This window comes from Hyperoodon ampullatus, assembly GCF_949752795.1.
Source record: "Hyperoodon ampullatus genome assembly, chromosome: 13".
NCBI lineage: Eukaryota > Metazoa > Chordata > Mammalia > Artiodactyla > Ziphiidae > Hyperoodon > Hyperoodon ampullatus.
Window position 1 is genome coordinate 32,938,978 of NC_136926.1, and position 20,748 is coordinate 32,959,725.

General features: G+C 39.7%; 1 protein-coding gene across 1 annotated transcript in view; it reads right to left on the reverse strand.

Moving 5' to 3' along the window:
* The window catches only part of ARHGAP28 (Rho GTPase activating protein 28), a gene marked incomplete at its 3' end in the record, with an annotated part of 146,383 nt that overhangs the window by 15,274 nt on the left and 110,361 nt on the right, over positions 1-20,748 (reverse strand). Inside the window, exons 7-14 of the mRNA XM_079717205.1 lie at positions 20,480-20,564; positions 18,300-18,442; positions 15,640-15,805; positions 15,421-15,512; positions 13,041-13,118; positions 8,039-8,201; positions 3,294-3,376; positions 117-314 (exon numbers count right to left, since the gene is read on the reverse strand). Coding sequence (XP_079573331.1) covers positions 117-314; positions 3,294-3,376; positions 8,039-8,201; positions 13,041-13,118; positions 15,421-15,512; positions 15,640-15,805; positions 18,300-18,442; positions 20,480-20,564 — 1,008 coding nt within the window. The remainder of the gene's footprint in view (positions 1-116; positions 315-3,293; positions 3,377-8,038; positions 8,202-13,040; positions 13,119-15,420; positions 15,513-15,639; positions 15,806-18,299; positions 18,443-20,479; positions 20,565-20,748) is intronic.

Below are 20,748 nucleotides of genomic sequence, written 5' to 3' on the forward strand. Positions count from 1 at the left end.
GGATTACTGTCTCCCACCTCTCCCTGTGCCTGAGGGCACTGCTTGCTCATGAGTCTTTACATCTCCTGGGGGGCTAGCAGACATGAGAACATCCTAGTCGTCACATTGTCACTCACCTTCCACAACATCTCCTGGTACTTTAGCATCAAGCGGATGATGTGGGCAGCGGTGTTTGCTAAGAGTAATTCTTCACAGTCAGAATGTTTGCTTCTACTGAAGAAAAGATTTGGTGCCATTATAGTAGAAATGTTCCATATACTCATTCGGTTTTTTGATTCGTTGGCAATGACTTTATTGAAGAATGTCATGAGGGCCTGATAGGAAACAGCACGGTGTCACTCTAGTCTTTGTAAATTAGGAAAAGGCATCACTGATTACTATCACTCATTTCCATACCCGTTCACTGGGCCTCTGGAAAACTGTCGGAGCTACAGAATGGTTCAATGTGTCATGTTTCCCCTCTAACTGCTTAAAAGTGCTAATGAGAAATGTGAAGAGTTTTTTCATTTCTCTGCTTCATAAAAGTAGCTCCATTTTTATGGAATTTGTTATGTTGGGATCTCTATAAATAATAGTTTGCATTTTCTTATTTTCTTTTATCTTAAACAAGCTTGACAAATATTAAAATTAAACAGTAAACAAGGGAGAGAAAACACTACAGCTCAAATAAACATGAAATGCAGTTTTGTCGTGAAGGAAGAAAAGTAATTCACTCTTAAGGCATTACTGTTAAAAATTATTTTCTGTTTCCTTGGGAATGGAAAGTCCATTGAAAAAAATGAGTTTTAAAATAAATAAGTTATGAAATAAATGTCATGGGGATATAACATACAGCATGGTGACTATAGTCAATAATACGGTATTGCATATTTGAAAGTTACAAAGAGAGTAAATCTTAAAAGTTCTCTCAAGAAAAAAATTTTTGTAATGGTGATGGAGGACAACGAGATTTCCTATGGTGATCATGCTGCAGTGTATACGAATATCAAAATATTATGTTGCTTACTTGAAATTAATATGTTATATGTCAGTGATACCTCAATAAAAAATTTAAAAATAAAGTGAATAAAAAGAAAAAAAATTAAAGAATAGAAACAACAAAATGAGTATCTCATTCCTCACTTCAAAAATATCTCAATCGAAAAGCTGAAAACTTTCACTTTTTGGGTGTCATTTTTGTACTGCTTTTCAATTTTGGAATCTTTAGCAGACCAAAGGGAAATGATTACATGCACCTGTGCTCAGCATTAAAAAAAAAATTGAGAAAGCTTAATAAAAGTTTGGCTAAGCCACCAAAGTATAAATGCCTATCAGAACTTTCTGAAATTCACCAAGAGGGCTGAAATCCTAAAAGGAGATGCTCTTTGGTTTTCCAAGTTTGAATTGCTACAGTATGTGTAATGAGAAAATGGACAGCACATACTAGTGATAATAGCTAACATTTATTTGAGGATTTACTGTGAGCCAGGCATTATTCTTAGTACTTTATATACTTCCACTCATTTTATCATCATTCCAAACCCTGTGAGGTAGGTACTATTATTGTTTTACAGATGAGGAAACTAAGATGGGGAGGGATTAAGTAGCTTTGCCCAGTGTCACTTAATTAAGTGGCAGAGCCAGGATCTGATCCAAGGAAGCCTAATTCTTGAGCCAGACATCTTGATCTCTACAACACACTAGCTTCAATCTTCATTCCAGTCACAATTCAGAATGGAAGAGGGAGGGAGGGAGAGAGAGAGAGAGAGAGGATCTTCTATTAGAAATGTACTGAATTCTTGGGCTTCCCTGGTGGCGCAGTGGTTGAGAGTCCGCCTGCCGATGCAGGGGACGCGGGTTCGTGCCCCGATCCGGGAGGATCCCACATGCTGCGGAGCGTCTGGGTCCGTGAGCCATGGCCGCTGAGCCTGCGCGTCCGGAGCCTGTGCTCCGCAACGGGAGAGGCCACAACAGTGAGGGGCCCGCGTAAAAGCAAAAAAAAAAAAAAAGAAATGTACTGAATTCTTTGATAATTGCTACATTCTTAGTTATATGAAAGGGGAAATGACATTTTGACTCAGATATCTGATACTAGATTCATTTCTTTGGATTAAAAAAAAAAAGCATTGTTCAGACAAAGCCAAACCAAAAAAAAAAAACAAAGCTAGTAAATTTCCAGCTTTTGAAAAATTACCAAATTGTATTAAAACAGACATTCTTGTGCCTTTGCCAATCCCCATTCTTGGGTGGAGGACATCATATAATTGACATAGATGGTTTCACTTGGTAGGAGGAAAGGTCCTCACCAAACTGAAATGTCTGACAAGAGGTAATACGAAGACTCATCTTTGTTTTCAGCATCATGTTTACTGGCCTCAAAATTATAACTCTTTCCAACTCATCCTCACCTCAATTTCATTTTAAAGATTCCAAGCACCTGGGGCTTCCCTGGTGGCGCAGTGGTTGAGAGTCCGCCTGCCGATGCAGGGGACACGGGTTCATGCCCCAGTCCAGGAAGATCCCACATGCCGCGGAGCGGCTAGGCCCGTGAGCCACAGCCGCTGAGCCTGTGCGTCCGGAGCCTGTGCTCCGCAACGGGAGAGGCCACAACAGTGAGAGGCCCGCGTGCCACAAAAAAAAAAAAAAAAAAAAGATTCCAAGCACCTGTACTTATAACAGATTTCCTATTGCATACAGAATCATTATCAAAACAGCAATAGAAACTTTGATTTTTACAAACATAAAGCAGAGAAATGAATTTGAAATAAAAGGAGGGATATTTGGGATGGAGAACTATGGAATACAATTCTATCAAATGTTCTATTTTATATTAATGGAGAAATCACTTTTCTGAGCTTAATTTTCTTAATCTGGAAAATGGCAAGGTCTTATCAGGTGATCTATAAAATTCTGGGATTCTATAATTCTTTAAATTGAATTATGGTAAGACATGAACATTCTAGAAATTTTATTTAAAGCAGGGGTTTCATTCACTTCTGACATTATTCCATTTAAGTCTTCCATCTTTGCTTCTTCTTCCTACTCCTAACCCTTGCCCAGTGCCTGGCACACTGTAGATGCTCAACATCTCTTAACAGATTGAATGAACGAAACAAATGTTCAAAGAAGATTCCAGGATTCACATTCTTTCCTGGCTTCCTCAGGAGAACAGCGGTGGGAACAAGGAAAGGCAGCAGGTTTGCTGCAGGCTCAGCTGGTTGGTAAGTTGTCCTCTCAGTTTTCATTTTTCAACCTGAGCCATTTCCTCTGACCAATAAGAGTCAATGACAGACCATGAGGTCGATACAACGTACCTGGGCTGTGTCCCTGTTGGCCTCAGGCAGTGCCATGATCATGAGGTGTAAGGCTTGAAACTGTACTTTGATGTGAGGCCCTCCTAACAAGAAAACAGAAATAACCACACATTTTGAACAACGCTCATGCATTCTGACAGCATTTCTTGCTAACATCTGGTGGCATAGGAGGGCCCTGACAGCTTTCAGTGGTAAAGGCTCAGGTTTTGTGACCAACAGTGTAAGTCTGTTCACTTGGACAGGAGCCTCAGTCTATCAACTCCTTTTTAGCATCCTAGGATGCCACTGTAGGGGCAGGTGGCCAACGAGATCCTCAAAATTATTCTGGATCTGTATAACATTTCTCTTTTCAAAGTACTTTCATAGATCTTGCTTTACTTTTATGCTATGAACAGTTGGCTTGAAGCTCAATTCAAGAGAAAATAAATTTTATTTCCATATGATGAGGCAGCCAAGCATAATAATTAGGAGCAGAGATTCTAGAACCAGATTCAAATTCTGCATGTACTATTTAGTCACTGAGTGACCTTGGGCAGGCTATTTAACCCCTGTTGCTTCTATTTTATCATCTGTAAAATGGGAATTGTCATCATACCTACCTCACCGGGCCATTATGAAGGTTAAATGAGCTAATGTACAGAGTATTTACATCAGTACCTGTACATAGTTACCTCCATAGGTGTTTGCTCTTGTTATTATGATCAGTGATGTTTATTTTAGCTCTTAAATGGACATGAAGGGAAGGTAACCACAGTTGGATCTTTGGAGATCCAGAAGATGGCACCAGAGGGTTGGCATTCTACTACTGTGTGTTCTCAATATTGGCTCTTTTCCCATTTTAGGGAAAGGATTTTAGGAAATCTATCCACAACTGCATAATTCACAGCCAGCTGTGCTGAAAACATAGGGTATTCCAGAGCATCCAGGCTTTGCCTGTTCTCTCTGTATTCTCCCCAAAATGGTCTCTTGGTAGGGAGGTCCTGCAGGGAAGCATGACGTTCTGTAACCCCGGGGGGAGCTCTCAAGTTGAAGGAAAATCTATCCATTTACGACTCAGTGGATAAAGGCAGTCAGCTGCCTATAGAGTTACTTAGCTTTACACTAGTGGAAACACTCTCGTGACAAACTACTAGGTCACAGGAAGTCGTGTGCATCCGAGTTAGGAGTACATGATTATTGTGTGTAACCACGTAATGAAGGAACAGTTGGGAGGAGTATTTATAGGCTCATATCGTATTGTCTCAGCACAATCCCCATGAGGATTTTTAAAAATTTATGTCAAATTTGTAAACTAAAATGACACAGGTCCAGGTTGTTTTTGAAAATGGCTAATGCACACTGACGTGAGTTTGCCTGAATAACAGGCAGTAGCAGGAGTATATCTCAGTACAAAGCATTTGGGGACAGATAAGACATTATTTTAGGGCATAAATTGCAGGCTAAGGGCTGTCTATAATTTTCCAATGCAACCCAAAAAAACCTCTGGGGGAAACAATAGATGCAGATGCAGGCTCTCTATTTCCATTAATTCCAGATAAATTACAAAGTTCCCTTTAAGATTAAAAATCTAAACTGGCAAATAATCCATTTTCATTTTGCTTAGGAAACCCGGCCCTGCACTGTTTTGTGGTTAATAGTTTTGTAGTTAATTCATTTATTGCACCCTAGTTAAGAGTCGTTTTTTTCACTCCTGAGGTCATTATTTTCTCAGAAAGATATTAAACTTTTCATGAAAGTATCTAAGGTTTGATTGATGAACTATTAGTCTTTTAATTTTATGGGCAATTTTTGGACCCAGTTTGAAAAGAGAAAAGAGAAAGTAATTACACTAGTGGAAAAGACTACCTTCTCTGACCTCCGTTTTAGAGTAAATACAGGGGCAACTTAAACACACAGATGTCCACAGTTCTTCCCTTCAGAAAATCTCATTACAACGAGAGCTTACTCCAGGTGGCAAAAAGGCCATTCTTCCCGATGGCAGCAGCCCAGAACTCTGGGCTTCCTGTGGGGTTGGCTAGTTATCAAATCAATCACGACAATATAGTATTTTTCACTTTCAAAGTCATACAAAGAAATGTGGATCGTCCTGTGAAACTTTTCAGGATATTTTCCAGATTCTCTCCCGTCACTGAAGTGTACTGGCTTCAACATCTGAATAATGATATTAAGAAAAACTAAATATGATTTCCTTCTTAAATATGATTCTCCAAACAGGTTTTACATGGTGATTGACTCCTCTGTGGCACCATTTGTTTTGATGAATTGTTCAGTACATAAACTGCAGATCAAAGTGAAGATAAGACTTCTGCAGCCCGTTTTCCAGGACAGCAAACTTTACAGAAGATCCTGTGTTTCTCTGACTTAGAAATAGAGGGAGGGAGTTCTGTTTCTGGTATGGCTGAGTAAGCTCCTACCCAATCAACCCTCCTTAAGACAACTGTACACTCTGGACAATGTACAAAAAACAACTACCTGAGGCAGTGGAGAATGAACAAAAGCAGGCAGATTTAGGAGGGCACTGGACACTTGGCATTAGGGAATGGCACAGGGAGAGTGTCCAATTTCCTGGCTTTTAGTTTGAGGTCAGGCCATAGACAGCAATGGCATGAGGTGGCTGAAATTCCAAAAGAAAACCCCAATCTTTCTGGCCTGAACAAAGAGAGGACAGGGTTCAGGATGACCACAGCCACTGGGAAGTTATGGGGAATCCCAGAAAGGGAAGGTCAAGAGATAGAAGGCCCTAATTCTGGTATAAAATCCACCCAAATGTTGGCCCACCCCATAAACCATGCATATGTGGAGTAGCACAGGTAAGTATTAAATAGCAAATTGTCTGCTTAAATACAAACAAAAAACAAAACTAACCGAAAAAACCCCACTCCTTGGAGAAATATTACAGAACACAGAGTTTCCAAAAAAAATATTCACAAGGTTCTGGATACAGTTTAAACTTACTTGACATAAACAGTGACCCATTTTCAAGGGAAGAGACAGTCAACAGAGACCAACCCTCAGATGACCCAGATGTTGGAACTAGTTATGAAGCAGCTATCATAACTATGCTCAATGATATGAAGGTAAATAGGCTTACAATGAATGAAAAGATAGGGAATGTCAGCAGATAAATAGAAAATAGTTTTAAAGTAGCAACTGGAGATTCTAGAACTGAAAATATACAATACCTGAAATAAAAAAGAATGAAGATTCAAGCCCTGGTCTGGGAAGATCCCACATGCCACAGAGCAACTGGGCCCGTGAGCCACAACTATTGAGCCTGAGCATCTGGAGCTTGTGCTCCGCAACAAGAGAGGCCGCAATAGTGACAGTCCCACGCACTGCGATGAAGAGTGGTCCCCACTTGCCACAACTAGAGAAAGCCCTCGCACAGAAACGAAGACCCAACACAGCAAAAATAAATAAAATAAAATTAAAATTAAAAAAAAAGAAGGAAGAGAACTAGTTCTCTCTTTCTTTCATAAAACAAAAATACTACATCATACAAAGAAAAAAGATACTGGTCACAGCATGTCAATTAAAGCTTAGAAAAGGACTGCCTTCTCTTATCATATTCTTTTCTCTGAAGCCACAGCGGATTATTTTATGAATCTGGTTTAGTTAAAATTTTTAAAGATTTAGAACCAACTAATTTTTAGGACAAATTTTGTCATACAACTTAGGATGTGACTATTATTTTCTATGATTGTGATTTTAAGGATTTTATACTTCTGGTCAACCTGCAGAAGGTTGTGAACTGGCAGATATGGGTAATACTTGCTACGCTAATGTAGTGTTTTAAAATTTGAATTTGTGGCTGACATTTTTAAATGAAGAGTTTCGTCATTAAAGCCTGGATTTTGGTTTTCACTCCTGCATGGTAACCATCATCCAGAGCTGAGCAGTGGCCAACCCCTTTATATGGGATATGTCCTCTCAATCTGGCCACAGTCCATTTCTGTCCATATAGAATCACCATTTACTTAGCATGCTTATATATATTTAGACTTGTGACTCCTGAATTCCTCAGGTTGGTAGTTAAAGCCCACACTATGTAGCCTCATCCTACTTTTCTAAATTTCTCTCATCACACCTTCTTCAATATTCAACCTTTAGGATGAAATTACTTTCTGACTGCCAAATACAACACACACTGTCCAGTTTCTATACTTTTTATCCAAGTACCTCAGTTAAGGCCTCATCTATGTGACTTTTTAAGTTTCAGAAACACTATGTGATACTGTAATTTTCAGAGACAAAACACCTTCTTACTGCGTGCTACATCATCAGACCCAGGACCTCGGATTTAAAGAAGGGAGAGATGTTATATTTTTTGAAGGACTATTATACACCAGGCACTATCCTAGATGTCTTCATTCAATACCCACGACAACCCTGACAAGTAATTATTATCTGTAATTTACAGGTGCAGCAGTGAAGCTCAGAAAGGTTGACTGCATAGTTAACAGATGGTTGAGCAGGAATTCAAATCTCAAGAGCCAGGTCTTTCTGTAACCCTCTCTGCCTTTTAATGATTATAAAACCCTCTAAATCATATCAACCAGACTCAGAAATATAAACATGTGAAGAGATAACAGTTTACCATCAAACTCAATAGTTCATCAAGCAGTACCAGGAAATAGCAAATCTATACATTTATGGTCACATCTGATTATGCATCTTTCTTCTGCTCTGTGCCACTTTATTGACCTTGTATCTTAGTCCATTCACACTTAACTTCTTCCACCTACTTTCCATTAGAGTGATGAAAGCAGGTATATATTCCACAGGGAAGAGAGAGGTGGGTAGTTCTCTGAAAAATGCTTTCAACATTACTGCAGCTTCTCTGTGGCACATTTTCTCCCATTTAAACTTATCAGCATTAAACTTGGCATCCAGTTCTTCACGGTATTGCTGAAAATCAAGGAAAACAGTGAGTTTTACCACCTAATCCTCCCCCTTTAAAAACTGTCATTACATAAACTATTTTTGTAATTAGATTGAAAAGCCAATATCTACTAAGCTTATCTTTTTTCAACATGATTAAAGAACTGAAATGGCTATTTCTGAATATATTCTTTTTAAGTTTTCTAAAATCCTTTTAGAATAATGTTAATCTTAAAATAATTTGCCATCTTTACAAATACAAAAGTTCTTTACTCAGATCATAGTTTCATTTATATGGTTTTGGCAGAATACTGCCTATGCCCACATCATAAATGCACTGCTAGATTTTGACAAAGCCTCCACTTCCCCCTTTTTTTCAATGATCCCTTCCTTCTGCCACCCTGTCTTCTGTTTCTAAATTAGATCAAGAATGTATGCCTCTTGGCTAGTTCACATACAGAATGAGAAATATCCCAACAAAGGAACTCTGACCTCACTGCAACACGCACACCAATGATATCTTCCTGGAGCAGTTACAGCAAAGTTTTATGCCAAGACGTACACATGTCTTCCACATGTCTGCATGTTTGCCCAATCCTTCGTAAGGTTGGGAACACTGTGTAAATACTTTTTAAAACAATCACTAATCGTCCTTAAGTTTTACTTGGGTTATACATTTTACATTATTAATTCATTTGATGACCTGTGCCCCCCATTCTACTGCTCCCTTGAATTAGAGTTTACCAGTAATACCAGGCAGTTATAGTCAGTTTCCCAACTGACAATAACTGCTTCAAAAAGGATTCTTCAAAAAAAAAAGGAAAAACTCTGAAAATCCTTAAGGCCTTTGCTTTATTCTCATGAGACGCCTAAGTCTTCCAGCCTTGAACATGTAAGAGAAGCTAGAGAACGACAAGGTGAGATTTATCTTTCCTGACAGGCAGGCGGAAAAGTGATTTGGGGGAGCTCGGAGCTCGGCACTGGCTGGGAAGCAGGCCAGAGATGCAGAAAGCAGTTATCGGGCTAGGGCACCATTTCTGGTGATGGATCATCGAGGACTTAACCTGGATAAGCAGTTGTAGGATAGAAAGAAGAGGTGGCATTTAAGAAACGCCTAGGAGGGAAAATTCTCAAGAAGCAGTAATGGATTGAACATGAGACTCAGAGGGAGAAATAACAGTCCAGATTGCTAGCTGGAGTAATGGGCAGATGGAGGTGTTCTTAACAGGAAATAGAGGGGGAGGAGTAAATGTTTTCCGTCCACTGCCTGATACCACTGCCATAAGGCAAAGGGGAAACTGTTTTGCAAGTGGGCAGGAAGTATTGGCAAGAGCAGAATAATTCAAATCCACTGCCCACAGACCTGTGCCACAGGAAGCTACCTGAAACACGAAGGTGATTCTAACCTGTCACTACGTCCCTGCCACCTAAGAGGCAACATGGCACCAGGGTCAAGGGCAGGCTCTATAACCACATACTTTAGGTGTTTATCCCAATTCCACAACTGCCTAGTTGTAGGCCTGTGAGGTTTCTCGCTCCATAAGAGGGATATTAGGGATTTCCCCAGCGATCCAGTGGTTAAGACTCCGAGCTTCCAATGCAGGGGGCGCGGGTTCGATCCCTGGTCGGAGAACTAAGATCCCACATGTCGTGTGGTGCAGCCAAAATTTTAAAAAATAAATAAATAAAATAAAGTCAAGAGCAATCATAGTTTTTTTAAAAGATGGATATTAGAACAACCTCACAGAGATTAAATTGGACACTACAATGTAGAGCTCAGGGGGCAGGGCCTGCATACAGAGAGTGCTCAGGAAATGCTGGCTGCACTTACCCTCCCCTCGTCTGGGTCTGCTACAACCTCTAGTGTTATTACTATGGGAAACCCATGTGTATGTGGTGTGGATACTCGGGTTATAACAGCACCTCATCTTGTCTAGACGGCCAGCATGAGACACACGGAGGAGTTTGGACCAGAGCACAGTGGAAGTAGGAGCAGAGTTGACATGTCCACGGTGGTCCTAAACATGAAGCCATATGAAGCAGGGGCTGAGTTTTCCTTGCCAGAGACGTGTACACGTTAAAAAAAAAGTCATGCTTTCTGTCCACTGTTAATAAGAACACCAGGCAAGGGTCAGGAGCCATGTCCTTCAGTCTCCTCTGAGCAAATATCTAACCTGCTTCCAATTCTGAGGTACTTTTATAAAAATGCAAATAACCTGCTTTCAGCTTCAAAAACCAGTTCAGGAAGGGAAACCAGCAGACCAGGTAACATCACTAGAAAACATTTAGAGCAGCCTCCGAATAACTGAAACGAGTCAAAAAAGAAAACCGTGCATGTCAAACCAGTCTGCCTTCTTCCATGAAACATATTCCCCGGTGTTTGGCTCAAATTTCTGTCATTTTTGGAAAAGAAAATCACTGGAAACACCAAAGCATTAAATTGGTTCCAAATGATCTGAGGCCTCACATCCAGGAATGGGCTGGGCAGTTATGTGCCCCGTGCGGCTAAAACCAGCAGCGTCCCCCAGGGCTGCTCCCCTGTGAGTCTAACTGGGACTTGAAAGCACAACCCAGGCTGGCTTCTTCATAATGATACCTTAGTGTTAGTGTCATCCACTTGGCACAATTTGAGGATAATTACAATGTTTTTTTTTTAACTTTCTTTCCCCAAGCACATTCGTAGAAAAAAGTCTAACAAATGAAAAATTTTTTTAAAGTTTAAAGTTTGAACAAAGAAGAGAAATAAAGGCCCCTTACTATATCAAGTTACAATGCCTTTCTAACTGCAATATCCCCGTTTCTGTTCGCTGGCCCGGAGTTCTTTCACATTGGCTTTCTTGGAGCTCAAACCACGAAAACATCTGGATTACATTTTTCGGACTAATAAGAGATGGAATAAATAGGCTAAAACTACATAAAACCTATTAAGGGCCAAAAGGGACTTTTACCTAAATGTGGCTCAGGAATGCATGTGCCTAATAGAACACATTAAATGAATTATTGGCCTTTGATAAGTATTTTTCAGTCAAAGATTAGCTAAAGAAAAGCAGCTTGTGCTATGATGTTAAAATTCATACATACAAGAAATGTCATGTAATGTTGTCTCCTTTTGATTATTTTCAAAAATAGAATTTTAAGTCATATCCATTATGTTCCCCCTACACACACACACACACACAGTAAGGGTCAGTAAGAATATGTGCGAATACAACTTCCCTATTATAGAGGGAGGTTTAGAGGGATGGAGTCTAACTAATTCTGTTTAGGAAATTCATTTTCCTGACTTCATTTTGGTTCTCTGACTCTACAGATATAACCACAAAGACTTAACCAAAACTAGTAACAGCTTTTGTCCTCAGATTTAGGATACATTTATTTAGAAGTATATATAAAGACCATACCTGTGACAACCTGAAACAAAACGTAGATCCCACTTAGAGAGGACAAACCTTAAGGATCCACTAGGAATTTTCCTGCCTTCCAAACGAACTTGTGCCAGTATTTAGTAAGGTCTCCTCCCAGGGAAGTCACAGCTCCCCCACATGTGCTGTTCCCTCTGTCACCGGCACAGTGCAGAGCACAGCTCAGGTCTCCCTTCAAACAAGAACTGGCTGTTCATCGGCAAAAAATGCAGGTAGCTGACTCCCCAGCTGCTGGTACCTTCTGACTGGCCTCAGGCCCTTCCCTGCAGGCAGTCCCAGCAGTGACAGTGCAGTGTGGGGCTGACAGGGCACAGGGAGAGAGTTCCACCTGCACCCGGTCTGAGGCTCAGCCCGCCCAAGCCCACGTCCTCCCCCTTGATCCTTGAGAAGCACGGTCCCCCGATAACCGTCTTCTACTCCTAACTCTGTCCCAACACCTGCTTTCTGGAGCTTCCGATAGACACAGCCTATTTCTTCTCAATTTCCCCTTTGAAAAATATCTCATCATACGTCTATATAAAAACTCGGAGACTTCTGATACAACCAGAATTTCCCAAAACATGTGCCCAAGTGAATTAGTGAAGAGATGCTTTCCTGCTCCTACACAATTCCTTTTAGTAGTTCAAACACAACCAAGTTCACTTTTCCCTCTCCCCGAGATTTTTTTTCGCAAGGATTCATTATTGGGAACTGCTCATGTTTCCATGTCCACCCACCAGGGAGTGTACAGGGCAGGGAGGGACTCTGTGGATGCGCACCGGCACACAAAGGGGGATATCTTACTGGAAATACATGAGAAACGCTTTTCTTTTCTAACAATTCTTTTTTTTTTTTTTTTTTTTTTTTTTTTTTGCTGTACTTGAAGAGTTTCCCACCATACAGAAGTAGGAAAGTAAAGGAATTCACATTGCATGAGTGGTTTTATATGTAGCAACTAACATTACCTTAAATGGAGTTGGGTTTTAGAACTGCTGAGTGAGTGTTCTAGTGGCTACAGCCATTCCTACAAATTCTTATAAGGACTTCCATTAAAAGGAAAGCCAAAGAATGTTTCTAAGTTTGAAGCAATTGACAATGGAAATCAGGGATCATCTAATACTGGCTTAGGGAATTCCATGACTGAGAGGAACACAAAAAAGCTAAAGTGTTTAACACAAAAAACAATGATGGGACATTTCAACTTTACCAAATTAAAGACAAGCAGCAGTTTTTGATAGTGAATTGATGTGTTCTTTCATTGTTGTTGGCTTTTTATTGTTGTTGTTTTAGTTTAAAGGAATGCACAACTCAGGATCATGGAACACAGGTATTGAGGAAAGCTCTATAGGGCCAAGTGGTAGTATCAAAAAAACAACAACAAACAACTAGACACACCTGATGCCCGTGTGAACTTGGGTCTAGCTAGCTGAGATCTCTAACGAGGAAGAGAGAAAATGTTTGGTACCTTGACTTTGGCAGTACATCCTGAAAGTCGAAAAATCCCTTCAGATTCCAGACCCGATTCTTCAACTTTCTGAAAGAACTGGAAAGCAATGATACATTACAAAAATAAATACCTCCATATGATAACAAACATTTGAAGTAATAATGATGATGAAAACAATCGATACATTACCAAGCATATATACATGCCTGGTACTCGAATGCCTAGTTAAATGTTCACACTCTCCCAGGAGGTCAACATTAGCCTCCAATTTGCAAATGAGGAAATGAAGACTTAGAGCTGTTTTCCACTTTCCCCAGGGTCAGCCTCAAAAGTAATGGCACCAATTCTCTCAAGCTTGTGCTCTTAACCAAGAAACTACACTGCCACTTAACTATTTTAAGATCTGATTACTGTATCTCTTTCTGCACATTGACCAATAAGAAAAGATCCTAAATTTACTATCATTAGTTGCACTATTCTGGCTAAGAAGCTATAGGGATTCTCAAAGTCTGACCAAGGGATTACATACTGTAAAGGCTTATAGGTCTCATGAGCTCTCATGGTAATGATGATGGTTTATGATTAAATAATAATAAACACTAACATTGATTGTGCACTTACTGTGTGTCAGATAACATTCTCGGCACTTTACTACATTAACTTACTTAACCCTCACAATAATCCTATGAGGCGGGTACTAGTGGAATCCCCATTCTACTGCTGAGGAGACGGAGGCATGGAAAGGAGAAAGGATCTGCCCACGTTCACACAGCAAGAGCAGGATCCAGAGTCTCTGCTATTTTCCCTTCAAGAAATGATGGTGCCTGGAGCTAAGGTAGTTCCTGTAGGTATGAAGAGAAGTAGATATTTAGGAGGAAGAAACCTGCTCATAAGAAAAGCCTCTCCCACAGGAGCAGAAGAGCAGTGCCTCAAATGAGGAGCAGTAACTAGAGCTATAGCACCTGTTGAGATGCTAACACGAGGTAAACCCAGATTTAGTTTAACTGGCATTTATTGTGCACCTTCCATGTGCTAGGATTTTGCACCTACTTAACAATATAAATTCTTGTGTTGAATCTTCTGTCTTAGATTTTTATGCATTTTCTTCAGACTCTGTCCTTTCACTAGAGGACAAAGGGCATTATTCTGGTTCTAATTCAAGGAACGAAAGGAGATCTTAGAGTCACCATGGACTTGGCCTTGGATATACATACTGTGCTCCTTTTTGCATCTACCTCTTGTGTGTTCTTGGGCAAGTTATCTCACCCTACGATGCCTCCGTTGCCTCAGCAGTAGAAGGGAGATGATAACACCGGCCTCCTGGGGCTGCTCGGTGCTGTCCAAACATGACAAGATACAGACGGCCGGGTGCAGGGGAGGTGCCCTACAGACATGCACACTGGGTGTCGCCAGCATCCTCTGGCCCCCTGGTTGCCATCCTCCCTGCTCCTATTGGCAGCCAATCAATCACCTGATTTGAGGAGCAGCTCAATTTGAGGTATTGGTAGCAAAATTAAGGAAGATAGTAAAGAGACATAGAATGGTTACTGTGAATAAAGTAAGTATGTTTCCTCACTCAGTATTTTCACATATCATTTAAAAACTGAATTGAAAATTCAACAAGATGTGTGTTTAGGGCTTGGAATTTTACTTGTGCCACCGGATGTCACTGTTGAATAAATGCATAATTAAACCAGTGTAAATTGTTGGCTATAAAAAAACGTGACACAAAAGCAAAGGAGCCATTAACCAGTGATAGTCACAGAGACAACCATATACGATAGTTCAGGTAATATCAGTTTCAAAACCTCCCAAACCAAAATTCTTCTTTGTCTAAATGGATCGTACCTTCTCAGTCATACCCCAGACACCACCAGAATAAGCTGATTTTTAGACTTTATTTAGCTTTGTCTGGAAAATTCATTTAAACAATTATACATACACATTTAAAAACACCCAACCTGTGATATATCTCAGCAAATACTTGTATGATTAGTAAATGGACTGCTAATAATTAAGTCATCTCTTATACAGGACAGAATAATCAAATACACACACACACACACACAAACACATACATACACACAAATAACATGTTTTAAATATTCAAAGAAATATAACTGAAGGAAGCCATGTGACAGAGCATCTGCACTCATCACCTGATGCTTTATGATCAGACAATGAAACAGGCTCCAGAAGTTCTCAGCAAGGCAGACATGCCCAAGTGTTTGTGGATGTCATGTGGACGTATGGAGGAAACCTGGAAATCACCAAGGCCCAAGTCCTAATAGGGCTTTAGTGTCTTTAAATCTAAAGGAAAATTCATTAGTGGGTTTACAAATAGCACATTGCAAGCACAGGGCTCTATTAACTGCCCCTTTATTTACACTGAACTCACTTTTTGTAACACAAGGGGAACTTTCACTCCAGCATCTTTCCTTCGGTCATTTTCCAGCAGGACTGTAAGAGGAACTCCAAAAATCCCACTGTCTTCATTGTAAAATAGCCAAGAAAGAAAAAAGAATCAGAAAAGCACCGTCTTATTCCCATGTATCAAAGTGTTAAAGCCAGAATAAGTCTTTTTGTTTTGTTTTGTTTTCAGAATAAGTCTTAATACCTCGTCCTTTTACTTTCTCCGTTTTGTTTCTTTTCAGTTGAATACGAAAGGCATCAAAAAAGGCCGTCAATTCAATCAGAGAGAGATGGCGGATTTTCTTCATGTCTTCAGCAGACAGATCTCCTGCTTCAGTTAGGCCAAATCTGGTTTTCTGAACAATAAATTTCTAAAATACATATTGAGGATATTTATTTTTTATGGCAAAGGAAAATTATTATACCTTCATTCAAATGCCACCTGGACATTCTAAATCTGTACAGCAAGACATGCTATTCATAAAAAAAATCTCTGAGGAGCATGCTGCATCACAGAAAGATTATGAATATGATTTTTAGAACATCTGCAGATCACTACTACACTAAATTGAAACAAAACAGTGATCTGAAGTATACCATAACGTCATCACCACAACTGTGATGTAAAGAAGGTAGGTAATTTCTCAACTGAAACTGATTGCACCTGCTTGCTGGGACAATAGTTATTCTACCTTAAAAATCAAATTTAGGTAATTCAAAATACTCTTAAAAAAGAAAAATGCGTAGAAAGTGCCAAATAATTCTACTATCATTTTGAAGCCAATTATATTGTTATATTCTCCATTTCCACACTAGGAAACAAAATACACTAAAAGAACAATAAAAAACCCTTCAACAGTCCAGAAATAATGTGAAGACTATAAGAAGTAAGACCTTTAAAACACAAGAGATTGTTCTTGTAATAAATAACAGAAATATTACATATAACTAATAATAATAAAATATAAGTATTATATAAGTTAATATATAATTACATAAGTAAAATATAAATTTTATATTTAAGTATATATATAAAATATATAACAAATACTTTGCTCTCAGAAAACCTGGTATTGAAAGAAAATGGCTAAAGTAGAAATATAAAATAGTTATTTAAATTACAAACTTGTAAGTATACATTCTCCATAGGAGTTCCCTAAACTAGAGCTTCCTTGGGATTTTTAAAGCATCTACCAATTCATTCATTCATTCATTTACTCATTCATTCAACAGCTGTTCTTTGAAATTCCAAGTATTTAAAAGCTAAACAACAAAACATAGGGTGTGGTCTGAGGCATACCTTGTGCTATTAAACACTTGGTTATTTTACCTTCTTTCTTTTTTTTTTTGCGGTATGCGGGCCTCTCACTGTTGTGGCCTCTCCCGTTGCGGAGCACAGGCTCCGGACACGCAGGCTCAGCGGCCATGGCTCACGGGCCTAGCCACTTCGCGGCATGTGGGATCTTCCCGGACCGGGGCACGAACCCATATCCCCTGCATCGGCAGGCGGACTCTCAACCACTGCGCCACCAGGGAAGCCCTATTTTACCTTCTTTCTGAGACCAAGGCCCCACGTGACAATAACACATAACAACAACAGCAACACAACAAGAACTGCAATCATTACTGAGCAATTATTGACACTACGTGCTATACCCTATGCAGAGCTCTTCATGGGAGGCTGCCCTGCACCCCAGGTGAGCCCAAACTCAGGAGGAGACAGACATGATGAGGAGACTGGGGGTCAGCATCCTCTCTTGGACAATTCTCTCCAAAGATTCAGAGGGACTCCCCCTGCAACCAGAGTCCCAGAGCTGGATTCCCTCTTTTGTCCCAGAATGCCACTGTGCCCTCCGACATAGAGGCTGCATAGGGTCCAGGAGGGGTTTTGAAGATGGACACGTGTAGGTTTAAATCCTGTTTCTGCCTCCTATTAGCTGTGAAGATTTGGATATGTTACTTAACTTGTTTGGGCCTCAGTTTCCTCAACTGTAAAATGGGAGCAATCACTAGGATGATGAGAACTAGAATACCTACTGCAGTGTCTGGCCCATAGAAGGCCCCTGGTGAGTCTTACGATTCTCGCCCTGTCCTCTTCCCCTCCATCACAGGAATGGTCCAGGCCACCTGGGGCAAAGCCTCTGCCTGATTCTAGATGACTCATTCTTCTAGCCCTGAAACTGCCTGAGCCCTGCTCATCATGCCTCCAGCCCTGATCAGCACAGAATATTCAGGACTCCACATCTTGAACTCTTCACAAATGCACTGACTGAGTAGCAAACAGATCAGCGTAGCATATTTCCTGTATTGGGCTTTCAGAATATAATTATCCTGGATATATATAATGAGGCTTTCAGGCTAATGAAGTATGTAGCTCTACTTTCCCATCCCATAATAGTAGTACGAATTCTTGAATTTATTTTTGATGAGTTTTTAGTGTCTTCCCTATAAGCTCTCACTTCTTATTGTTAATGACTGTGACTTTCTGCAGTGCCCCATCATGACATGTGGCTTCTAATGCACAAGGAGGTATACAGTTACAGGTGGAATCGGCATCAACCTGTAAGTAAAGTAAGGATATAAAGTGCATGAAAGCAAATAAGCCAACTGGAAATCCTATTTCATCTGTAAAGCAGTACTCAAGCATATACCCTAGCAACTCTTCCTCAACCCAGGGCTGCCAAGTACAGCCAGGCAGGCTGTGTACTACACAACAAATAATGTCCCTGGTGTGATGCAACACTGACGCCTGGCCTCTCCCCATGCCCTTGTGCACACACAAAGAAATTTTTTTAAAAATCCTAGTTTGTCCCACAGAGAAGTCACAGGAAGCTAGTGGAATAATCATGAAAGGTTTTTACTTACAGGTAAAACATAGTCTTCTTTCTTAAAATCTGACTTCTTAAATTTATTTCTTTTTGGAGCCTCTGTAACCATTTCTGAATAAGATACTTCAAAGGACAGCTCTTCAGCTTGTAGTGGAATGTCCTTTCCCAGATATTCATCATCTAAAGAACAGAGGATGTGGAATATTTAATATGCCATTTAATCAATCAATACCATTTACTGTAAAATAAGCACAAAATATTTACAAGTTAATCCATAAGCACGTTAGAATGTTTACATCCCAGGAAAAGTATTAGACTCACCCAGAATGATTTCAGTTAAGTAATTGATGTAGTGTCATCAAATTTCCACATGAACAAACTTCTATAATTGTCATCCAAACAAACTTTCTATTTAATCTGATGTTTTTAATTTTAGATGTTTATGTCTCATGAAAAGCACTGAAGATTATTAGATTATTAGAAAGACCAAAATGAAATATTTCTATATATTCTCATGATATTAAAATTAAGTCCATCCAGACCCAACGTTGCTGCTCTTGGGGCAGCAAAAGCTTAAAGCAGAGGGAGAAAGGGTGGAGGCCCCACAGAAAATTCCTGCCTACTTTCATTCCTCTTGGGTTTTTTCCCAAACTGTGGAACTGTACCTCTTAAGATTTGTTCAAATTCAGTTTGCCCTTCACTACTAGATTTGTTCAGGTGAATTAATCCTAATTCTTGTGATTCTGTATCGTTACCTGACCTCGTATCATGCACATTACAAAGCTAAATGGGTGACAAGTAGTGTCCCATATCCATGTTTCTCTCAAGTCTGAAATTAAGACAATAGATTCCTTACCAAAAACAAGTGAAATCATTTGGGTAAACCTAAATCTGATTTTTGACTAAGAGTTTGGCTTGTCATCTTGTTTCATTGCCTGGCAAAACTGTTCATATGTCATGAAAAGAATTATTTGATTACAAAAAAAAGAGCTCATCTCTTTTACCCTTTTCTATAGACAGTGACTAAATGAAAACCAAATAGAACAAAAGGAACAAAAGATAGAAATGATAGAAGACCTAGTTAATCTCAATTAAAAGTTTAACAGAGAAATTTGTAAATCAACAAATTTAAAATTCTAAACAGTTATACTGAATTAAAACACAATAAATGGATACAGTAAGAACTCAGAAAATAATGAGGGCACAGTTAAGATTTTCACTCATCATACAGAGGCTTGCATGCAAATCAGAGTAAGATTAATTGTTAAATAAAACGCTAACTTCTTAAGGACCTATGGACAGATTCTTTGGACAGTGTTGATTATACAGGCCGATACTCCAAATCACCAGACTACTTCAGGTAGACTTTTATCTTTTAGTGGTATGAGTTGAACTGAATAACAATATGGCAGCAAGTAGAATGATGTGGAATAATTTACAGCAAATCCATTCTCTTCGATTTTTCTTTTTTATTGGAAACAGCTTTATTAAAATGTAATCCACATGCCTAGAATTCACTCATTTGAAGTGTACAGTCAACGGTTTTTAGGATATTTGCAGAGTTGTACAACCATCGGTCAATTTTAGAACATTTTCATCACCCCAACTTATTTGAGTTTTGAAGCTAATGCTGCAAGTATGGGGTTCTGCTGTATCTGAGAAGACGGTGCATTATTTAGGGAAAATTTTGAGGAATCATAAAAGTGTGGCCTAAAGGGACCTATTTCTAACAAGGAGGATTTGAGATTCCATACTGAGCCCATGCAGAGTATCCAATGCTCAAGTGGAAGAGGCCCATTTAAAAGCTAACCCTGTTACTCTGTATATCACAAGCTGCTCTGCTGCTGCATTTACTTGAGCATAATTCGAGGTTCTTGGAAGTGGTCTACTTCCTGGTCTGCTTGATACTGTTAAGCAGATCCAGATTACCTGTGAGAGAGGCCCCAAATCAAAGACACTGCCTAAGTGAGTAGTTTCTAAATGATGCAGTGGGAATAAGGGGGAAAAGATTCTGCTTCCAATCTTGTTCAATTAGTTTTGTCTGGTATGACAGATGGGCTATTTGGAAGTGATGGGAGGAGAGGCCCGGGTGACAATCAAAAAGGGGAGAAAACACACTTACATTTTGCTTTCAGAAATTCACTTCTCACTGAATTGAGTGCCAGCACAAAAGCAAAAAGACACAGCCTGAGTACAGTAGGAGTTTGTGTCACTCACCACTCACTGCGTTCTGCACCGACTGTCCAGGGTCTGCTGAGCCATTGGAATGAGCTGGCACATCTGGAATAGTCTCCAGGGTAGACTGTGAAACAAGGGAAGACGAACACAAAACAGCTTATCATAAATACAGTCTACCTTACGTTTCAACCTGATTTATGTTCTGCAGTGTATTTGAATTCTTTTCACAAAAAGCAATTCTTGATTCCATGAAGGGCTTGCATCTGATTTCCTTTGTTTTCTCACTCAGTTCAGACCTGTACAGCTCA